General features: G+C 41.4%; 1 protein-coding gene across 2 annotated transcripts; it reads right to left on the bottom strand.

Annotated features, from left to right (window-relative positions):
• Positions 1-3,117: 3,117 nt before the first annotated feature.
• On the bottom strand, positions 3,118-17,687 carry FAM50B (family with sequence similarity 50 member B). Of its 2 annotated transcripts, XM_077770034.1 has the most exons (4): positions 17,491-17,674; positions 13,151-13,279; positions 4,861-5,351; positions 3,118-4,662 (listed from the first exon to the last, which is right to left on the bottom strand). In XM_077770034.1, exons 3-4 carry the CDS (start codon positions 5,272-5,274, stop codon positions 4,033-4,035), a joined length of 1,044 nt encoding a protein of 347 aa, XP_077626160.1. In that variant the 5' UTR covers positions 5,275-5,351; positions 13,151-13,279; positions 17,491-17,674; the 3' UTR covers positions 3,118-4,032. The 2 variants fall into 2 exon arrangements, 1 of the variants encoding a protein (XP_077626160.1); XR_013336521.1 differs by lacking the exons at positions 3,118-4,662; positions 4,861-5,351 and adding an exon at positions 12,194-12,372 and having other exon boundaries at positions 17,491-17,687.
• Positions 17,688-23,901: the final 6,214 nt, after the last annotated feature.

Below are 23,901 nucleotides of genomic sequence, written 5' to 3'. Positions count from 1 at the left end.
CACTTGGAAACTAAGAAGAGTCTTTTTTTTTTTTTTAAGTATAACTGATATGCCAAGAAAGGAGAGAAAATGGAATCATATTAAATGTTCAGTTAAAACCATAAAAATCAGGAAAGGAGTAGAAGGCAAAAATAGGGGCAACAAATAGAAAATAATAAAAAAAAATGTAGACATTCACACAACTATGTGTATAATCAATTTGAACATCAGTGGTCTAAATCCAACAATGAAAAGACACAGATTGTCAGAGTGGATTAAAAAACAAAAAAAACCATGACCCATGTATAGATTGTCTACAAGATACCCACTTTAAATATAGATACAAACAGATTTAAGGTAAATGGTTGGAGGGAAAAAAATACCATTCTAATTAAAAGAAAGCAAGAGTAGAGACACCAATTTCAAACAAAGCAGATTCCAAAGCAAGGAACATTATCAGGGATAAAGAAGGTCATTAAATAATGATAAAATGTCAATTCTTCAAGAAGACATAACAATCCAGGGGCGCCTGGGTGGCTTAGTCGGTTAAGCGTCCGACTTTCACTTAGGTCATGATCTCGCGGTTCGTGNAAATAAATAAAACATTTAAAAAAATTAAAAAAAAAAAAAGAAGACATAAAGATCACCAACAGACCCATGAAAAGATGCACAAAATAACTCGTTATCAGGTAAATGCAAATCAAAACTATAGTGAGATGCCACCTCACATCTGTTGGAATGGCTAAAATCAACAACACAGGAAACAACACGTGTTGGTGAGGATGTGGAGAAAGGAGAACCCTAGTGCACTGTTGGTGGAAATGCAAACTGGTGCAGTCACTGTGGAAAACAATATGCAGGTTCTGCAAAAAATTAAAAACAGAATTACCATATGATCTAATGATTCCTCTATTAGGTATTTATCTATAGAATATGAAAACGCTAAATCATGGGGTGCTTGAGTGGCTCAGTTGGTTAAGAGGCCAACTTTGGCTCAGGTCATGATCTCACAGTTCATTGGTTTGAGCCCCGTGTCAGGCTCTGTGCTGACAGCTCGGAGGCTGGAGCCTGCTTTGGGTTCTGTGTCTCCCTCTCTCTCTGCCCTTTCCCCACTGGTGCTCTGTTTCTCTCTCTCTCTCAAAAGTACAGAAACATTAAAAAAAATTTTTTTTAAAGAATACGAAAGCACTAGTTCAACTGCAGCATTATTTACAATAGCCAAATTATGGAACAGCCCAAGTGTCCATCAATAGATGGATAAAGAAAATGTGGTAATGTGTATGTATATCTATATATAAATATATATAGGAATTAGTCATGAAAAATGAAATCTTGCCATTTGCAACAACATGGATGGAGCTAGAGAGTATAATGCTAAGTGAAATATGTCAGTCAGAGAAAGACAAATACCATAATGACTTCATTCATATGTGGAGTTTTAGAAACAAATGAAGAATGAAAAGAGACAAACCAAAAAACATACTCTCAACTATAGAGAACAAACTGGTACACTTACGATGAACACCGAGTAATGTTAGAATTGTTGAATCACTATATTGTACACCTGAAACTAATATAACACTGTATTTTAAATATACTGAAATTAAAATATAAAATAAATTTTTTTTCAAAATTTAAAAAAAGACTACATCTCCCAGCTTTCTTTGCAGCAAAGTGTGGCCAAGTAACCAAGTTCTGGCAAAAGGGATCTAAATCAAATTATTACTTGTCAGTTTACAGGTATTCTTAAGAGATGGTTATTTTGTGCCTTTTGGACTTTTTTTCTCCCCTTACCTTCTATTTCCTAGTATGTGTATGTGGTAGTTTGAGTTGGAGCTTCTTGGATTATGAGGTATCTGTGGGTATGGAGGCCACTTTGGTAGAAGAACAGATGGAAGTAGCCTGGGTTTTTGATTGATGCTATGCAAATTTATGTCTAGACTAGTACAGGAAAAGAAACAGGCTTGCTTAAACCACTGTTAGTTTCTTTGGGGGGTTTTATCATGCATGGCAGGACTAAGTAACTAAGTGAGTCTAAGTAACACTAAGCCAATTAAGAAACAGATGCAAGGGTTGGACTGTAGCCAGCATATCAATGTTCAAATTAAAGCTGGATTAGAAAATGTGGCTTGGACCTGCAAGCAAAGATGCAGGGTCCTACTATTAGATCCCTCTTAGTCTAGGTCTTCAGTTAAGATGTTAGAAGGGCAGACTATAGAGAGGTTGCCTGGGTGGCTCAGCTGGTTAAGCAACTGACTTTGGTCATGATCTCTGCCTCTGTGGGTTGGAGCCTCACGTCCCTGGAGCCTGCTTCAGATTCTGTCTCCCTCTCTCTATGGCCCTCCCCCGTTCATTCTCTCTCTCTCTCTCTTTCTGTCAAAAATAAATCAATTAAAAAGAAAAGCGCAGACTATAGAGCAGACATGTAGCCAGCAATAGGTTTCTTAAATCTTAGTGTGCATATGAATCACCTGGTGATCTTGCTGGACTATACATTCTGATTTAGTAGGTGTGGGATAGGACCTGAGATTCTGCTCTTCTGATAAGCTGCCAAGGGCTGACACTGCCACTCCAAGGATCACACGTTGGGTAATACCATTCCCCACCCCCCTCATCCGCCAAGTAAATCAGAGTCCAGAGAAGGCCCTGGGCTCTGACTCAGGTGTACTTACGGTCCGGAATCTCAGGGGAGGAGTTAATAAGAGGTAGAGAGAAGGCAACCCTAACACATTCCATCTCAAACCTGACTGCACATTGAATCCTGGGGAGCTTCAAAACCTGCTAATGTCTACATCTCACTGAGATCCTGGCTCTGGATGTGACCCGGGAATTGGAAGGTTTAAAAGCATCCCCGATGATCCCAATAGGCAGCCAGTGGTGGGACCCACGGCCTAGAGGGCCAACATTCTGTTGGAAATTCTTGTTTTTGGGTTGAGGCAAGAACTCTGAGAAAAGAAGGGTCTCTCCTACCCTCCAAGCTGGGACTGAGATAAAGTGAGTGAGGCATCTGCCTTGGGCATTAACGTAAATGTTAGGGGTGGGGAGTGGAAACACCCAAAAACTCCGTAATGAAGATCAGTATTTTAATGCTATATTTTAAATAATCAACATCAACACAAGGAAATCCATAATGAATCAAATATCAAAAATTTAAGGCAAATAAAGACAGGATCTTTAACAGCACTGTGTGGAGCCATATTGGAAACAAATACAAAACAAAAACAGAAATCCTGATCTCTAGGCTATACTAACCAATTCCTAACCCTAGGTGGCTAAACAACCCAGCTAAGGATCCCTCAAAAGGGGGCTGCTTTCCTGGCTTCCGAGCCACTGCCCCTCACTCCCCTGATCTGGGGAAAAGTGGTGGGTAGGTCAACCGTTTTTGTCCTCACATGGTTCTGAAATGGGTCATAGCAGTTCCTTAAATAAAGTAACCAAGATGTAAGAAGAATAATAGCAGACATTTCTTGAGTTCTAACTGTTTTTACAAATATTTACTCATTTAATCTCTACACAGATCTTGGGACATAAGAGCTATTGTTATTTGTTAATTGAACAGAGGTTCAATTAATTTGTCTCAAATTATACAGCAAATAAAGAAGCCACGTTGGAAATCAAACCCAGGGAGTTTGGCTCCAAAGTCCATGCCCATGAGTACTTGCTTAAATACTGTGACCCAAGTCAAAAATGTTCTCCTTATCCTCACTTGTGTCCCACGATGTGCCCAGTCATTCCTCCAATACAGCTCAATGGAGCCATATCATTCACAAAGCAACATTAACCCCCACCCCCAACAACCAAACACCCAAAAGTAACCATAAGCAACAGAATGACCACACTTGAATTACAAGAACCCCCAGTTCTTTATTACATTTTGGGAAAGAAGTGGTCACCAAATTAAGTTGGAAGTTCCAGCACACAGAAATCCGTTTCCTCTGCTGGCTGTCGCTGCCCCGGGCGTGGGCAGGAAGCCACCAGGGGCCCCTAAGGCTATATCTGCAGGCAAGGTGGAGGTGGGGCGCGACAGGGAGCCTCAGGGGCGTGGCCAAGGGGTCATCGGATAGTGTACTTATCCCACTTCTTCTCGGGGTCGTAGGGCTCCCAGCGGCTGGCGGGGAAGATGTGCTTGTTCTTTTCGTACCAGCTTCGAAGCACCACCTTGCCTGCGTGCGACTCATCCTTCTCCATGGTGGCGTCGCTCAGCAGCCGCACGTCGTCGTGCACGTCGAAGTTGAAGAGCGGCCCGCTCTTGCCCCGGGCCTTGGTGACAATGAAGTCGTAGAAGGTGTGGTAGTGGGGCAGGATCAGGTCCTCCTTGACGTACATGAGCTGCTCCACGCCGGCTGACCGCAGCTCGCGGAAGTCCTTGCGCAGCCCCTGCAGGGCCTTCTTCAGGAACTGCTGCACGGTGCCGCCCTTGTGGATGCGCACGGTCCGCCGGTGCCCCGAGCCGTCCCAGTAGCTGAACGTGACCTCCATCTCCTCGCGTTTCACCTTCTCGCGCTTGGCCTCCCACTCCTGCCGCAGCTGCTCCCGCAGCCGGTTCTCCTCCTCCTCGCGGTCGCGGTCAGGCAGGAAGCTCGTGTCTACGTCTGGATTCTTCCCCAGGTTCTTCTTCTTCTTGCTCAGCCCCGCCGAAGTGGGCCGCTCCCCAGACCCCGCCGCCTCCGCCTCCGCCTCCGCCTCCGCGGCTNCCATCTCCTCGCGTTTCACCTTCTCGCGCTTGGCCTCCCACTCCTGCCGCAGCTGCTCCCGCAGCCGGTTCTCCTCCTCCTCGCGGTCGCGGTCAGGCAGGAAGCTCGTGTCTACGTCTGGATTCTTCCCCAGGTTCTTCTTCTTCTTGCTCAGCCCCGCCGAAGTGGGCCGCTCCCCAGACCCCGCCGCCTCCGCCTCCGCCTCCGCGGCGCCCTCCTCGCTTTCCTCGAGCGCGAAGGACAGACTGCAGATCTTGCGCTTCTGCTCCCGCTTGCGCTCCTTCTCCCGCAGGGTCTCCAGCTGCAGGCGCCGCGCCTCCAGCTGCTCCCTCTTGGCCAGCTGCATCTCCCGCTCCTTGAGCAGGGCCTCCTGCCTGGCCTTCATGTCGTTGAGGGTCACCAGGCCCACCGTGCTCGACTTCAGCTCGGCCTCCACGGCGTCGTAATGAGCCGAGAACTTCTTGTCCACCTGCGACTTAACCATGGTCTCCTCGGCGATCCGCTGCCTCAGCACCTCCATCTGCTCCTTCTGCTTTTCCCGCTTCTTGATCAGGTGCATGGCCCGGCCGGCCTCCCGCATCGTGCCCTTGTACTGCGCCATGGTGGCAGCTCGCCACGCCCACTCCCGCTTCCAGTTTCTGGCCGACGCCGGGGAGTTTCCGGGCTAGCGCATGCGTTCTGCAGCGATGAAGAACACGTGAGTTGGAAAGGGGCCAATAATAATCGTTTGATTAATGTTTCAGAGTGGTGCGTTCTACCAGAACTTTCTGAGTTGATGGAAGTGTTCTGTAGCTGTGCTGACTGATCTCTAGCCATATGAGACTATTGAGCCCTTGAATTGTGGCTAGTGCCATTGAGGGACTGACTTTTATTTTAATTAATTTAAATTTAAAGAGCCATATGTGACGTGGCTCCCATGTAGGACGTTGCAAAGCTGGGTTTTGAGAGCTGCACATGGAGAGGGTTGGTTTACAGAGCAGATTTTCACCTGCCCAGGTACTCCTATCTGTCCAGGTACCCCCCTCAAGCAAGAGTTGGGGAACCAAGAAAGCAGGCTTGCAGTGGACCTGGGACTGGATTTGAGTGTGTTGACCCCAGGAAAGTAGAGTCTGAGAGGAAAATGCCCAGGTTGTCCCTGGAGGAGAAGGCACCTGTTCCCTCAATCAGATACACAACTCTTCCTGGGGAGGTAAGCGAGTGAGAGGAGAAGGGTCAGACAGAAGCATCTGTTAGTTACTTTTCTAGAGGGTGGTAATGTTAGCTAAGATCCTATCAATATGTTAGGAGTGAGGCAGGACCATATTAGTTGCTGACCCTTGAGAATAACTTCTGCAGTGAGTATTTGTCGAGTCCATCTTATGCCCAGTACTAAAGTGTGCAGAAGCAGTGTAGGTATGGCCCTGCTTGCTGTGGAAAACTAGGCAACTAGGGATGCTTCTTGGTATTTCAGCCAAAGCAGAATGAAGCCTCCCCTTAATTTTATTAGACTCAACTTGAGCCAACCATCTTCCCTCAGAACCAGTCTATCCTGTCTAATGCTATAGACAGCTCCATCATCCTCTGGAGCCTTACCCCCACAAACTCTAAAAAGGTCTAATCCTAGCATCCCCACCCTCCCTAACTCTAACACTCTGGCCTCTGGAAGGCAGCACCTTGTCAGCAAACTCTCCTAAATCCTCAGCCACCTCTGGGGATCTTCCCTTTACCTTCTTGTCTCATGCTGGAAGCCTGCTGTTCTCTGGGGAGACCATTTCTCCTAAAGTAGAGGACATCTACATCACTTCCACATCCACATCCTCTGACATGCACATCATCTCATACTCTAAAAGTGGGAAGTCTTTGCAGTCTCAAAAACATTTCTTCTATATTTTTGGAACTCTCATCTCTCTTGAAGTTCGTGCAACCCAGTGATACTACCCTAGCTTTTGCTGTCATCTCTGTAATTCCCTTTCCTCCAGAATCCTTGAGGATTAGCACCTAGCTCAAGTGCCATCTTCCTCCATCCTCCATTCATCATAATCCTGGATGTTCTCCACAGAACCTACCAGACACCTAGACCTTCTCGCTTCTGATGGCCTCTTCCTTTGCCATGCCCTAGCTCTTATCACTATGAACAAGTGCCCCATTTCCCAAATCTGAACTCTGGCACCTCTTTTCCTTTCAATACCTCAACACCAACTGTCCTCTGATAGTTTGAGGCCTCCGATCCAAAGACCCCAGCACCTCTCCATTCATGCTCACCTCTGCTTGCTCCTTCCTTACCCACCAGATGTTGCTTGGAGTCTCAATCTCTCATGCTCCTTTCTTTCCTGTTATTCTTGCCTGGAAAAGCTCTAATCCTGGTGAAACATAGCCCTTGTCTTCGCAACTCCTAAACTCCAGGGCTGAGGAAAACAGCACTGCTGTTGTTGGCTAGCCTCACTTGAAGTTCATGACCTCAAACCTCCAAAGGGGATTCAAAACTGCCTGGTAATTCTATTATGCTGTCTCAGGGAGTCTGCTCTCTTGCTCTCCAAGACAACTATTTCATGCTTCCTCCTGTATCTCTCACACCTCCACTCTCTTCTACCTCCCCCATCTCTCCTGGTTTGGCCAGTAAACACTTAGCAACACACCACTGGATACAGCTCTGTCTTCTGATTCAAACACAGTTATTCGTGGATAATTGAATCCTACCCAGCTTTCATAACACAAACACTGCATTTGGTCTACTTAGATCCCCCCAAATATGTGGTTATGTGAAAAAGGAGTTATAAACTCAAGTAACTATGGGAAATTCAGAGTCAAGTAAAGTTTAAGAGTCTCTTTACTGTGAGTCTCTGATATGTTTCCACTGTGACTCTCCAAGAGGAGTGTAGTATTTCATGTTTCCCAAAAGTGTTTTTGGATTATTCAATGTTTTTTTCCTCTACAGAGTATCAGTTCACTTTTTTCAAAACCAGTGCTTCATGGGAGCATGTTTAGAAAAGCTGGCTGTGAAATATATGCCAGTCTTTTATTTTGCCTTTCTTAAAGCAGTGATGCTTGTGAGCACAACCTCAAGAAGAAGCCTTTTATTATATGAGAGTAAAATATGGCACCTATGTGCCAAGGAGAAAGTATTGTGGTGTTACCACTCACCAAATTGGCCAAACAAGAAATCTAAGTGTTTTCCTGGACTACTGTCCTTCACACATAACCAATTAAAAAAATATCTGCATATGTTTTCCTTTTCTCTCCTTTCCTACCACTGGCCTTGATACAAGAATTGTGTTTGTTTTTTTTTTCCCCACCTGAAGCCTCCTCATCAGTGCCCTATCATCAGTATATTCTCATTCTTTTCTTCAAAAAATATTTTATGTTTATTTTTGAGAGAGAGAGAGAGACAGAGGCAGAGACAGAGGATGAGCAGAGGAGGGGCAGAGAGAGAGAAACACAGAATCTGAAGCAGGCTCCAGACTCTTGAGCGGTCAGCACAGAGCCCGACATGGGAATGGAACCTGTGAACCGTGAGATCATGACCGGAGCCGAAGTCCGATGCTTAACTGACTGAGCCACCCAGGTGTCTCCAAGACTGCTTTGGCTATTTTGGGTCTTTTATAGCGCCACTCAAATTTTGGGATTGTTTTATTTTTGTGGAAAATGCTATTGGAAGTTTGATAAGGATTGCATTGAATTTGTTTGTTCCCAGATTTGCTTTCGGAAGCATGGATATTTTAACAATATTAATTCTTCTGGTTATGAGCACAGTATATTTTTTCATTTATGTCTTCTTCAATTTCTTTCATCAGTGTCTTATAGTTTTCGGTATACAGATCTTTCACTTTGTCAAAAATCATAATGTGTGGGCCTATGTATGGACTCTGTTCTGTTGCATTGAACTATGTCTATTCCTTTGTTAATATCACATTAGTTTAGAATACTGCAGCTTTATAGCAAGTCTTAAAAATGGTTAATCCTTCTTTTTCAAGAGCTTCCTGGTATTCTAGTCCTATTGCCTTCCCATATAAGTTGTAGAATCACTTAGTCTGTATGAACAGTCCTTGAATTTTTATTGGAATTGCATTAAATTTATAGATCAATTTGGGGGAGATTTGCCATCTTAACTGTATTGTTGAGATGAATGTTGTATGGCTACAAACATTGTTTGGCTCTCTATTTAGGTCTCCTTTCATTTCTTTCAATGGCACTTTGTAGTTTTTAGCACATAGATTCTGCCTGTTAGCTTTATACCCAACTATTTATCATTTTTTAGGGATATTATAAATGGCATTAAAAAAATTTTTTTAATGTTTTATTTATTTCTGAGAGAGAGAGAGAGAAAGAAAGAGAGAGAGAGACAGCATGAGCAGGGGAGGGTCAGAGAGAGAGGGAAATAAAGAATCTGAAGCAGGCTCTAGGCTGTTAGCACAGAGCCCGACGTGGGGCTCCAACCCACGAACTGTGAGATCATGACCTGAGCTGAAGTTGGACGTTTAACCGACTGAGCCACACAGGCGCCCCATATAAATGACATTTTAAGAAACTGATTTCAGGGGTGTGTGTGCGGCTCAGTGAGTTTCCGACTTCAGCTCAGATCATGATCTTGTGGTTCATGTGTTTGACCCCCGTGTCAGGCTCTCTGCTGACAGCTTAGAGCCTGGAGCCTGATCCAGATTCTGTGTGCCCTCTCTCTGTCCTCCCCTGCTGGCACTCTGTCTCTCTCAAAAATAAACAAACATTAAATAAATAACTGATTTCAAATTATTCATTACCAATATATAGAAATAAAACTGATTTTTTTCTGTTGACCTTATATCTTTCCATCTTGCTAAATTCACGTATTAATTCTACAAGTTTTTTATAGATTCCTTGGATTTCCGTTTAGACATCATGTTTCCTGAAACAACTATTGTCTCAGAACAGAGATAATTTAATTTCTTCCTTTCTATCTGTAGGTCATTTGTTTCTTTTTCTTGCCTTGTTGTATTGACTAGAATTTCCTGTAGGATGCTGATTGTGCAGAATTGGGTGTTTTCTTTAAACATTGGGTAAGATTTGTTAATATAACTGTCTGGGCCTTCATTTTCCTTTTTTGGCAGGTTTTAAACTACAATCTATTTAACAGATATAGATAGAACTATTAAGGTATGCCAATTTTTTTCTTAGGTGAGTCTTGATAATTTGTGGTCTTCAAGGCCTTCGTCCATTTCATCTAAGTAGTCAAACTTATGTACATAATTTTGTATTATTCATTATCTTTTTGATAATGAAAGTTTGTAGTGATTTACTTTTTTTTATTCTTTGTATTCTATCTTCTCTGTTTTTGCTTTGTCTAGAAGTTTACTGAATTTTATTGATATATAAGAAACAAATTTTTTCTTTTATTTTCTCTACTGTTACTCTTTTTAGGTTCACTGATTTCTGCTCTTATCTTTATTTTTTCCTTCTCTTTGCTTTGGGCTATTCTGCCCTTTTTCTTAAGGTAGAAGCTTAGATTACTTATTCGAAATCTTTCTTCTTTTCTGATATAAGTAGTTAAATCTATGAATTTCTCTCAAAGCACTGTGTTAACTGGATTCCTAAAATTTTGATATATTGTGTTTTCATTTTCACTCAATTCAAAATATTTTGTAGGGGCACCCAGGTGGCTCAGTCAGTTAGGCGTCAGACTCTTGATTTCAGCTCAGGTCATGAGATGAAGACCTATGTTGGGCTTCATGCTAAATATGGGACCTGCCTAGGATTCTCTCTCTCCCTCTGCTTCTGCCTCCCCCCCGCTCACTCATGCATGCCTGTGTGCATGCGCACTCTCTTAAAAAAACACTAAAATTATTTTCTAATTTCTTTTGAGAGTCTTTGTGACCCATGGATTATTTATTTAGAAGAGTGTGTGTATGTGTGTGTGTTTTAATTTACAAATATTTGAAGATATTCTAGTCATCTTTTTGTTATTGATCTCCAGTTTAATACTGTTGTGATCAGAAAACATACTTTGTGTGATTTTTATTCTCTTATATTTATGAGGATTTTCTCATAACCCAGAATATGGTCCATGTTAGTGAATGTCCCATGTACACTTGAAATGAATGTGTGTTCTTCTGTTATTCCTTGGAGGTGTTCTAGAAATGTTAGTAGATCAGTTAGTTCAGTTCTATATCTTGCTGAGTTTCTATATACTTGTTTTATCAACTCCCAGAAGAGAAGTATTGAAGATTCCAATTATAATTGTGGGTTTTTCTACTTTTCCTTTCTGTTTTACCTATTTTTAAGTAATGTATTTTAAAGCCCTGTTAGGTACATATACATTTAGGACTTGTTGGTAGAATGACCCATTTATCAAATGTCCCTCCTTATCCCAGTAATTTTCCTTTCTTTGAAGTCTACTTTGTCTGATATTAATATAGTAATTCCAGCTTTCTTTTTATTAGTATTTTCATGTAATATTTTTTCCAATATTTCATGTAATAACTTTTTCCATAAGTTAAAAGGAAAACTTTTTTTAACTTTTAACAACTTTTAAGTTTTCCTTTTAACTTATGTCAATACATTTAAAGTGAGTTTCTCATAGACAGCATATAGTTGAGTCTCTTTCTTTAAGTACTCTGGCAATCCTTGTCTTTTTATTGGCATTTTGGAGCCATTTATATTTATTACTGAAATGTTCAGATTTAGGTCTACCATTTCATTATTTTTTTCTTGTTTTCACCTGTTTTCATTCCCCTGTTTTTCCTTTACTCTTACTTTTAAATTATTTGGTTACTTTTTTAGTATTCAATTTCAATTTATCTATTGAGGCTTGTAACATATTTTTTTGAGGCTTTTACTATATCTTTTTATAGATTTTTAGTGATTATACTTGGGGTTACAACATATATTCTTTTATTTTTCAGTTTGAGTTAATACTTTGTTATTTTAAGAGTAATGTAAAAACTTCACCACTATATATGTCCCTTTACTTTTCCCTATATATCGTAGTTATTGTATACGTTGCATCTACATGCATTGGAAACCCATTAGACAATGTTAAAATTATTGCCTTCAACCATCACTCATAGTTTAAAGAACTCAAGAAAAAGAGTCAGTTGATTATATTTACCCAAATATTTGCCATTTCCATTTCTCTTCCTTCATTCCTAAAATTAAAAGTTTCCCTCTGGTGTCATTTCCCTTTTATTTAAAGAACTTTTTCATTCTTGGTTATACGTGACCAATTTGTCATCGAGATAAAAAAAAATAATCAGTCTGTAACTATTCTCTATAATGTGAATCTGTGGTAGAGACAGGATTTTTGCCTTTAGTGTGTTGAAGGTGATTTTAGGAACTACAGGTAACAAATGAGAGAGTGTCCGACAGGATGCTTCCTGCTATTGTTGACTTCAATGCTCATTTTCTTTCAGTAGACACAGACTCTTTGGCAAAGTTGAGACACTTGAGACACAATGGGCTGTCAGTGATGTCAATGGTCACCCTGCCTTGGTGCTTCCCCACACGTTTCAGAAAATGTATAGGTAGCCATTCTGATACAAGGAAAGCCCATTCTCAGACAACTGTTCATCAGATATGGTGGTTTATGAGTTTATTAACATATAGCCATGCTTTTTTTGTAACCAAAATTTACTAGCTGGAATCTTTGCTGAGCCACTGCAATTGTCTCTAATCATTCCATGGGTTAGGACTGGGTCTTGTTTTAATTGATGATGCCACTTGTCCTCTCTACCTGTAGGACTTCCTGTGAATGCTGTAAAGGATGCAGAAATCCCAGTTGTAGATAAAATGTAAGAAGTGAAAACTTCTTTATGTCCCTACTTTCAGAGATTTACATCAGACCACCATCCACAGGGGCTGCTTTGAAGAGCTTATTGCAAGTGAATGTTGCCAGAGGGTCTGCAGGAAACTGAGTGTTCTGCACTGATGTAGTAATTCTTTGTACAAGGGTGGCCAAGACCAATGGTCAGGGGTCTAATGGGCCAGACCAGACTGACTTGCTAAGGATGTATGGCTTAAAATCATTGCCAGGTGATATGGTTCCTTGCTACTGCTGTGTGCTTTCATTTTTCCTGCTCCAGGGCCTGGGATGTTGTATATGCTGAATAAATGTGTGATAAATGGATGAATAAACAAATGTCACATTGTTTGACTGTATTACACTTTTAAGTACTCTTGTTATTAACAACCCTAGGCATTACAGTAAAAGTGTTCAGTGCTACAGCTTCATTTCCAATTCACTATTTTGAGTGAACATGTAAAAGATCACTCTTTACAAATCCCTGAAACTCTGAAACTCTGCCACTGGAAACATGGCAGCCAAGGAGGTGGCGTGGCAGTGTGGAAACCATGCAATGTGAGGAAGACTGGATTCTCACGTCAGCTCCAAAGTTTGCCATGGCCTCGGTAGAATTCAGGTAACTTATTTAAGTTTTCAGTTATCTCATCTGAAAACTTTACACACTGAAACTGTCTGATCCTTTTGAGTTATTTGGCCTAGAATTCAACCAAAGAGCTTTCTGGTAACTCACCTAAGTCAATGACAAGGCATGGATGAAGGGCGCGTAAAACTTATTTGTTTGTGTAATTCCTCCTTGTGCCTGTTATCCAGAACTCCAAACTCCAGGTTCTGGGGGTGGGGGTGTGGTAGGATCCCCTCCCTAAGGAATGTAAAAGAAAAAAAAAAAAGCACCTCAAGGCAACCTGGCTATATGTGTACGTGATATCCCTCACAACCCTGTAACATGAGACCACTTAATCAGATCACATGTTTGTGTGTTACCGTATATGGGAGACCAAAAAAAAGTCAAAAATATGTAAGAGACTATGCCACGTGACATTCGGGGCTCAGTTATTTGGGTACAAACCCAACTGAGCCACTGCTGGCACAAATAAAGTTCCTTCCTAGAAAGAAATGCCTTGTGTCATGACTGTCTGTACAAGAATCCTCCTACAGGGACAGGGAGATGTCAACTCGGCCAAGGGCCTTACCTCATAGGATCGTATCAGGCTTTGGCTGTTCATAGCAGTGTGACGTGTTATCAAAATTAGTCCAAAGGCAACTCCAAAGAACCAGGAAGGGAGGAGATCAGGTACAAGAAATTCCTGGTTTGGTGACAAAGGATTTGAGGAAGCCTCTGCCTTCATAGCCAGAACCTGGAAAATGACTGCTTCTCATAGTTTTCAAGGAGCCAAATGGGAACATTGTAGGTGGGCATTTAGGAGAGTGAGCATAAAAACCAAGTCCCTTACTTCACCTAGAGCTGACTGTGAAGTTTCTCCATTCCTAGTTCCTTGGTTGGAGAAGCTCTGCTTTCCTGGGAAGCCCTTCCCTATGCCCTCTCCGACCCTCCGGTGCCGCTGTATGCGCTACTTGGAGACAGTGGACTGTAGCTATCAATGCTTCCCTTGTCTTGCCTTCCACTCTTCCTAAACATGATAGTCACTATCATTTGCCAGATGCTTCATCAGCATTTAGAAGCTAAAGACAAGAGGAGTGCATTCAACCATCAAGGTGGCCGTGTATTACCCAACCCAGATATCTTTGATTCATGCTCATTTAATTATTTATTTTAAAACAAAAATATTTTAATCCTACATACACTTTTATAAAAAGTACATAAAATGGTCTCTAGATAATCTTATACCTGAGAGATAACCATTATTTTTTGTGTTGTTTTGTTCTAATGCTTATTCATTTTTGAAAGAGGAAGAGAGAGTGAGCAGGGGAAAGGCAGAGAGAGAGAGCAAAACACAGAAAGCAGACTGTAGGCTTCGAGCTGTTGGCACAGAGCACATCTCAGGGTTTGAACCCATGAGCTGTGAGATCATGACCTGAGCCCAAGTTGGAGCTTAACTGACTGAGCCACCCAGGCACCCTTGAGAGATAACCATTATCAATAGTCAGCATTTACTTCTAGACTATAAATGTATATGTAAATATGTATTTTAATATAATGGGATCATTCTGTATCTTGTTTGAACTCAACAATGTATTATACTTCTTTCTATGTTCACACTTAAGAGCATATTGGATCTCTTTTAATGCCATCAGTGTATTTCAGTATAGGAATATATCATAATATGTTTTACCAATTTTCTATTCCTTGAAATTTAAGTTATTTTCATTTGTTTTAACTCTATAACAATTATTCTTATACCTACATCTCTGTTGGAGAATTCTTATAGAGACTGGTGCTTAATATGTGTTAGTTATCACAATTATTAGTAATCTCTTTTAATGATAACCCTTGACTTTCTTTGATCTTAAGTTTAGCATCTTTTCTTATGGTCTTTAAATTTTGTGGTTAAGTCTTTTACCTATTTTTATGTTGAGGAGGTTTCCTCTTATTGATTTATAAGAACTCTTTATATATTGTGAGTTTATCTACCATATAACACTCCCCCAGGTTGTCTTTGCATTTTAACTTTGTTTATGGTAATTTTTCCCCTGAATTATAGCAGTTTTTGTATTTTCATTTTTATGTAGCCAATTCTGACAGTCTTTTCTTTTATGACTTGGGAGTTTAATATATATTTTAAAATTCAGTCAGTTTTATATGTTGTTTTTTTTTTAACATTTGCTTCTTTCTATATATATATAGTTAATCTAGCTGGGATCTATTTCTGAAATTGCTGTAAGGCAGTTATTTAAATTTCTTCCTAAAAGTTTGTACTAGATTAAAATGAAAACAGGAAAGGAATTTTTCTCAACCTGCTACATGGACTATTGCTAACTAGTAATAATAAAAACAGTACAAACTAATGTTTTTATAGTGATTTGCAAGCTATAATGCTTTTTACATACTCTATCAGCTGGGAATTCTTCTTTTCCTGGTAAGAGAAAACCTGACTCAAACTGGCTTAATAAACTATTTGACTCACTTCTTTAAATAAAAAAATGACTCACTTATCTGAAATGACCAGAGGTCATGTAGGCTTTGGATGTGGCTTGGTTCAGAAGTTCAGTAATCTCACCATGGTTCCTTTTTGTTTCATTTTTAGGCTGACCCTCATTAGGGCCACTAGATGATGTCTACAGATTTCTAGGAGTTACATTCAGTCTCATTCATATTCAGGAAAAAGAAAGATTTTCTTTTTTGATTACTCTTTCAGAAGAATGAGGGAGTTTCTCTCCCAGATCTCATATCTTGCTTTTTTCCAATCAACATTTCCAGGAAAATGACAAATGGTCTCTTCTTTAGTCAATCAGAACCTACCCTAATGCTGGGCAGAGAGGTGGGAGACAGTGTGAAACAAGGGATGTGTTGGGAAATGGTGAATATTCATCCAAACAAAATTGGGATTGCATAACTAAGAGGAAGGGAGAATAGAAGTTGAGCACTCAAAGTAACAAAAGTGTACCACACATACATTTTCCCTGTTTGGTACTCATAGGAACCCTAAGAAGGTAAGTAATTACTAGCTTGCCTATTTTATGGAGATACTGAAAACTAGAAGAGTTATATAATTTTCCTTGCTCACTCGCCTAGTAAGTAGCAAAGCTCAAATCCAGATCTCATAACTCCAAATTCTCTGCTCTTCCCAGGACTCCAAATTACCTCTTTACATGCTTAAAACTGCTGCTTATGGGACGCCTGGGTGGCTCAGTGGGTCGAGCGTCCAACTCTTGATTTCAGCTCAAGTCATGATCCCAGGATCATGGAATCGAGCCCCATATCGGGCTCCAAGCTCAGCGCAGAGCCTACTTAAGATTCTCTTTCTCTGTCTCCCTCTGCCCCTCCTCTGATAATGCTCTCTCTCTCTCTCTCTCAAAAATAAAGACAAACAAAATACTCAAAACAAAACCAACAAACAAAACAACGACTGCTTAGTATATGGGACTGCATCAGCTCTACAACCTCATTTTTTAAATTTAAAAGGTCAAAAGGAGATATTAGCTATTGGCCATGTTGATGTTTCTAATGAGAGCAGAACATGATGTGAGGTTCCACCATGGTGGCTTCAAAAGAACTGGAAGTGAAGACCCTGTTCTAGCTCAGCCTCGGCTTACCCAGAAAAGAACATGATACAAAGGCTGATGCATGAGTGATTTATTTGGGAATGTGTTCACAGGGAGCAGGAAGGAGTGTCAGGACGAGGTAGGACAGTGAGAAGGAATCCAGGTAGCCATCTCTATGGTGACTATTTGACCCTACAGGAACTTGAGAAGCTCCATGAAACATATCACTGTGGGGTGGGGAGAAAAGGGAAAGCATTTACCCTACAGCACACATCCCCAGTGGTGGATGGTTGCTCCAGAGAATGTTAATAACCCTGCATTTCTTAGTTTTACATAAGTGAGTGCCCAGTGGGTTGGCTGGACACCCCAGCTTGCCACTGCATCAGAGAAGTCAGGGATGGAAAGGGAGAAGATGCACTCAAAAGGTGCTTCAGCATAAAGCCAGTTGAATAGAACTGCTCACTGCATTAGCATCAGTGACTGGAAGGAGGTGGGGCCAGAGGATTTTAAGTGGGGCATTTTAAGTAGAGGTCTTCAATACATAATCCATTTTAAGCTAATCATACAAAACTTAAGTTAAAGAAGTGATACACAAACAAGCCCAAATTACTAGTTCCCTAGTTAACAACTGATAAGTTCATGCCTGAATTATTACAACTACCTCCTAAAAAGATTTCCTTAGTTTTCCCCTAGTTCAACTACTACTGTAATCTTCCTAAAATTAAAAAAAAAAATCTCCATTTTGTCCTTACTTTACAGAATGATTCATTACCCTCCACTGGTTGCAGAATTATGTACAAATTCCTTTACTTGACATTCAATATTCTTCACAATTGGTTTTACTGTAATTAAACAGCTGTCCTCCCCATAACTGTGCCAGCTGGGCTCAAGCTGGTCTAATTTCCTTACCGTTTGATAAACAAGCCAAGATTATTCCTTCTCTGTGTCTTTGTTAATATTGTCCCTTGTAACTGACAGGGATGATGTGCAAAACATTTACAACTGCTGTGGCAGGCACTGACCAATCAGAATGGAGACTGAGCCAATCAGAACTGATGTCAGGTGTAACTGACAATGTGGGTTGACCAGTTGACTCAGCTCTGCCCTCAGCCTCTATTTTTCTTCTACCTATTGAAATCCTACCTTTCCCTCATTTTCCCTGACGTTATCCTGGACTACACTTACTTGTATTGGTCTTTACTTCTTTGGGATTAATTACCACTTTGTGTCCTGAATATTCTTAAAGATGTGCATATGATGATGTAACAGTCTAAAACACCTGCACTTTTTGGGCAGCACATCCTTTACTGCCTCTTCATATGGTAACAGTTTCATGATATTTTTTGGTATAGACAATAGAAAGATAAGATACATTCTTTCCTCTAACATAGTTAATCAAATACATTTTTTATCATTGATACTTTAGAAAAATTTCTTTTAGCTTCAAAAATTCATGAATGATACACAAATTTTTAGGATTTCTGAAATATGAGGAAAGACTGTACTATATTTCCTTTATTTTGAGTTAAAATTTCAAAGAGATAAGTTTTCTTGGAATGCTCTTTCAATTGACAGTAGATATATTCTTGGAAGACATTGCAACACCAGAATGGCTAACAGTATCTTAACCTAAGTGGTAGTTTTAAAGGTTTTTGTGTTTTTTTAATGTTTCTTTATTTTTGAGAGAGAGAGACAGAGACAGAGACAGAGAGAGAGATAGAGAGAGAGACAGAGAGAGAGTAGGGGAGGGGCAGAGAGAGAGGGAGATAGAGAAGCCAAAGCTGGCTCTGCACTGTCAGTGCACAGCCCTGACTCAGAGTTTGAAATCACGAACTGTGAGATCATGACCTGAGCCAAAGGTGGACGTTAACTGACTAAGCCACCCAGGTGCCCCAACCGAAGTGATAGTTTTAATATACAGCCCCCAGATTCTCTGATACTCATTCCACTGAGAGATGGAGTCTATGTCTCCTCCCCTTGAATCTGGGTGGGCTTGTGACTTGGTTGTAACTAACAGAAAACTACTTCCATATCTACCACTTTGTTCTCATGGATTCTTGCCTTTTTTTGTTAGTTTTTTAAGTATTTATTTTTGAGAGAGAAACAGAGTGTGAGCAGGGGAAGGTCAGAAAGAGAGACAGAGACACAGAATCTGTGTCTAGATTCTGAAACAGGCTCCAGGCTCTGAGCTGCCAGCACAAAGCCCAATGTGGGCCTCAATCCTGGGATTGGAGAGATCGTCCTGAGCCATCAGACGCTTAACCGACTGAGTAATCCTGGCACCTCAAGGATTCTTGCCTTGATCCATCATATAAGAAGTTCACTTCCATTGTGGCCACCATCCTTTGATGAAACCTGGGCCACATTAGGTGCTGTCATCCATAGTACAGCTGAGATCCTAGCTGACGGCCAGCACCAACCACCAGATCTGGTTCCAGAGTCACCTCTACCATGGAGTGTCCTCAGACGAGGTTCTAGATATTGTGGAGCAGAGACAAGCTGTACCCTGTCTAAATTTCTGTCCCTCAGAATCCATGAGCATAATAAGATGGTTGTTTTATGCCATTAAGTTTTAGAGTAACAGTTGCACAACAGTGATGACGCAAACAACTATGGATAAAAGTTAGTGTAATCCAGGTACAGTCCTAATATTGTGGGGTCCTGGGCTTGAGTACAAATGAAGCTCTAAATATTTAAATATTTAAAGGTTTATATGTTAAATATTACAAATCACATGAATAAACTATTGAATAGATACGTTTTCTTCTTCTTTGAAAAATATACCTTCATAGTGACTGGGAAAACCAGATTTGGATTTAGGATTCCCATTGAAGGCTGGCCCCTCCCTTTCTCTACCCACCCCAAACTGCATCTAACACTTTTCAGGGCCTTACACATATGCATGCTCACAGTCCATTCATGCTCCCTGGAAACAGCCACCTCATAGCCCTTCTTGGGTCCAGGGGAGCACACCCAGTGGTGGTTTATCATCCATAAGAGGGTAGATTCAGATAAGAGGCCAAAGAAAACCCCAGGTGTTAGCAGGAAATTGTAGGATCCCAGGTATAGCATAGAATCTGGGGCTTGGGCCCTGGAGCGGGTCTAATGACTTGGTCTTGCAGACTTCTCACCCTATGGCTGGGAAAAGGTCAGAGTGGGGAAGTCTTGCTGGGGTACATGGACGTTACTTGTCCTAACCACACAAATCCCTCTCAGCTCAAACTAAATGTGTCTTCAACTCAACTTCCCTTAGCAGTTTCCCAAGAATCTCCTTGGCCAGTTTAGTGCCACCTGAGATGAGGGGAAATGTGACAGGGGAAGTCAGAATGGAAAGAGACAGCAGTTCTTGTGGTGGAAATTTCTTACTTTGGAAAACACTAACTACATAGCCCCAGAGAAGGGGCCCAGGCGAGTACAGGGCTGAGAAGTAGAGCTCCATTAGCTTCATGGAAATCCACCTCTATTTTCACTTCTTGGTTCATTCATGCCTTCCCAGACACCCTGGGAAAACAAGATGTTCCTCATATATGGCCTTTGTGAACCAGGAAAGCGTTTCAGCTCAGGGAGAGTTCAAAGTTAGTTACCCATGAGCTGCATTTGACCTGCAAATGTGTTTTTATTTGGCCTGTGCAGTGTGTTACTTTTTTTTCCTTTTCTGAAAAAGTGGTTAGCTTTTAAAACTGGGAGATTCCACATTTAAAATCTAGATTTCTTGCCATTCCTTGAAGCTAGAAGAATTTGGAAAACTGGGCCTGCATTCCCACAGAGTGACAAGTGGCTGCCCCTGCGGTAAGACACAGACTCTCTAAGCCTCCATGGCCTCTCCAGCTCTTGGACCCATCTGCATCCTGCTCTAATTTTTGGGGCCATTTGTATATGCAACATGTGGGTTAGAGCAATAATGTACAGGCACAGGTCCTCACAGATGAAGACAGTCAATGCTGACTAATGGTGCCCACAACAGATGGCAAAGGGCCTAGCATTTGTTGAATGAATAAATGACTGGGAAAATGAAAGGCTATAGGCTGTCTTAGTAAATGGCCCCATGGGAAAGAAAGCAAAACAATAATCCACTGCTTAGAATGTTCTTTAAGGAGTAAGTCTAGTAGAGCTTCTATTATTTTATAATTCTGAGTAGTAGTATATGATATGTATAGATAATACTGAGTATGTATTATATGATATGTATAGATAATACTGGGTATGTATGATGATATGGTAATATAAGAATAGACCCTAATTTGATTAGATCTTAAAGAGAAAGAAGCTTATAAAATATCTCACAGAAGTGGATAAATGAGTAAGAAAAAAACAAAACTGAGGCCCTCTCAGTGAATTATTTCAGATTTGAAGTAATTAATGAAACTGAGCTTTATTGTGATTTTTAAAAAATTTGACCATAGGAATGTAAGAAGTCACATATCCATCTTCCGTAGTCCTTTAAAAAATAAACACAAGAGGTTCCTCAAAAACTTAAACATAGAATGACTGTATGATCCAGAAATTCTGCTTCTGAGTATATACTCAAGAATTAAAGAGTCTTGAAGAGATATTTGTACATCTATGCTCACAGCTGCATTATTCGTAATAACTAAAATGTGAAAGCAACCCAAGCATCCATCAAGAGAGAAATGGATAAACAAAATGTGATATGTGCATGCAGTCAGACATTGCCCAGCCTTAACAGTCTTAAATGGAAGGGGATTTTGACATGCCAAGACATGGATAGATTGGGAGGACATTATGCTCCATGAAATAAGCCAGTCACAAAAAGACAAATACTGGATGATGTCATTTATACGAGGTCCCTAGAGCAGTCAAATTCACAGAGCCAGAAAGTAGAGTGGGGGTTGCCAGGGGCTGGGAAGAGGGAGGGAGGGTGTTCGAGTTTAAAAGGGACAGAGGTTCAGTTTGGGAAGATGTCTGGAGTGGTGGTGATGGTTACATGGCAGTGTGAATGTACATAATGCACAGAACTGTTAATTTAAATGTGACAAAGAGGGTAAATTGAATGTTATATGTTCAAATAAACAGAAAAAACAAATGCAAAACATACACTTATGATCTGCAGCTTCTCATTTAAAGTCAAAATTAAATTCAGCCTGCTTCCCCTTAGGAGATTAGGCATAGATGTCGGAGTGAGGGGGAGATAGGGGGCTGACAGGCAGGGTTCACTGGGCCAATTGGTCACCTGAAGGGGACTCACAGTCCCTTAATTAAAGTAAGCTACTGTCTGACTTCCACAGGCCTCCTGGCCAGTAAATCCCTCCTCTTTTTACACAGGTGCAGAGAGAATCAGAATTCAATTGTCATAAGCTTTCTCAAAATAGCTATGCTCCAGAGAAGATTTGAGAAAACAAATTAAATGGATGGAAGTCTGGCCTCACCAACGTTTGCAGAAAATAGTATTATTTGGTCAAAGTCACATCACAGCCCAGGAGTACCAGCATGTGGAGTCATAACTAGGAATAAAAGATCTCACTCCCTCGTCACATGCATTCCCTGCATTTGTTGAGGAGTCCATTCTGGAACCAGCCAAGGATGCAAACCCCAGCCTGGGACACAGAGGCTCCTGGAGTGCTAAACAGTAATATTATTAGCATAAGGCATATTTACATTGTCTATGTACCAAGTTGTATATTTTCACACCACATCATTGTGGCTCCAGTAAACATAAATGGCAACTATGATTACACCAAATGTTATTGCATTAAAATATACATGGAGTTTCTGAACTATGTATACACATTTTAAAAAGTGAAATTCTTATTATAATCTTATATCACAAGGCATGCATCCACCCACAGGTGTTCATAAAGACAGATTCTGGCACTCAGTAACCACGTGAGCTTCCTCAAGTTACCTCTCAGTTCCTCCGTTTCCTCCTCTGCAATTTGTCAACCACAGCTGAATCCACCTTGTAGGGTTATGTATGAAGATGAAACGGATTGAAGTAAAACCCTGAGAGCTGAGCCTGCGGTTCACACAGTATCTGCTGAATAAATTCAGCACTATATGATGAATGATCTGTAAGGAGGTTAGCACCTTCCAGGGAGCTGAGTACCTGAGTATATTACACTCCCAGATTTACTTTTGTGAAGACCTTCCCCATCGTGCACACCCCCCGGCCCCAAGCGCCAATGCTGGGCACACACAAGGGCCTCACTGTCACCTTGCCCGGGACCTTGCCTGCCTCCGGCACAGTGTGGGCACGGTGAACGGCCAGCTTTGCAGATGAGATCACCACCGTCTGACCCAGGGAGCGGAGTGCTCGGCTGGAAAACTCGAAATGAAGCCAGATGCTGTGCTTTCTTTCAAGACGGGAGAACATGTGTTCCAGTTTTGCAAGGAAAAAGCAACTTGGGACTTCGTGTTTTGATTACACTTGGCTCCCACCTCCTCAAACTCCAACGTTTGTGGAACAGGGAAATGAGCTCGGAGTCAAATGATAAAGCTGATATGATTCATGAGTCTGTCAGGAGGAAAGAAACAGGAAACGGAGGGGCTGGCTGCCGGGGCCGTGACATCATCACTTTGGCATCCTGTCCTGGTCCTGGAAAAATGCAGCTTGCACCGCCTCGAGGATTTTGAGACACTGAAGACAGAAGCTATTTGGTTGCTTGGCCAACTCCCAAGGGCAATGAAGTCTTATCCACGAGAGCGAGTAAAGGGTGAAAAGTCGGTATGTGGGCTCCATCGCCAAGAACCGCTAGGAGAAATGAAGGAAGCAACAAAACCCTTCAGTCAAAACACCAGTGGAAAAACACTTCTTCAAAGCAAACATTGAAGAGCACAATGTGCTTTTATTGTGCCTGGGATTTTTTTTAAAATGGGTTTTGGAAAAATAGTCTCTTGATGTTTATAAAGTTCCTCCTGAATAAAGGGCTACTCCAGGGCAAATGGTAATTTGGCCTCACAGCCTGAGAACTTGCATCTTCTGGACACGTTTCATTTTTTTTTAATGTTTTTAATTTATTTATTTTGAGAGAGAGAGAGAGGGAGAGAGAGCACGAGCAGGGGAGGAGCAGAGAGAGAGGGAGAGATAGAATCCAAGCAGGCTTTGCACTGTCAGCAGAGAGCCAGACATAGGGCTCAAACCCACAAACCATGAGATCATGACCTGAGCCTAAATCAAGAGTCAGATGCTTAACAGGCTGAGCCACCCAGGTACCCACCCCTGGACATACTTCTTATGGAGGAGGGAGGGTGAGCGTGTGGTGTGCTGGCAACGGAAGGAAGGAAATCTGACGTGAGCTTTTGCTGTCTGACTAGGAGCAGATATTCACAGAGAAGGACAAGGTCACAGGATTTATACTTTGC

This window comes from Crocuta crocuta, unplaced genomic scaffold, assembly GCF_008692635.1.
Source record: "Crocuta crocuta isolate KB4526 unplaced genomic scaffold, BGI_CrCroc_1.0 scaffold24, whole genome shotgun sequence".
Lineage (NCBI taxonomy): Eukaryota > Metazoa > Chordata > Mammalia > Carnivora > Hyaenidae > Crocuta > Crocuta crocuta.
The sequence above is the reverse complement of the archived record's forward strand: the minus strand, read 5'-3'. Positions and strand labels throughout refer to the sequence as shown.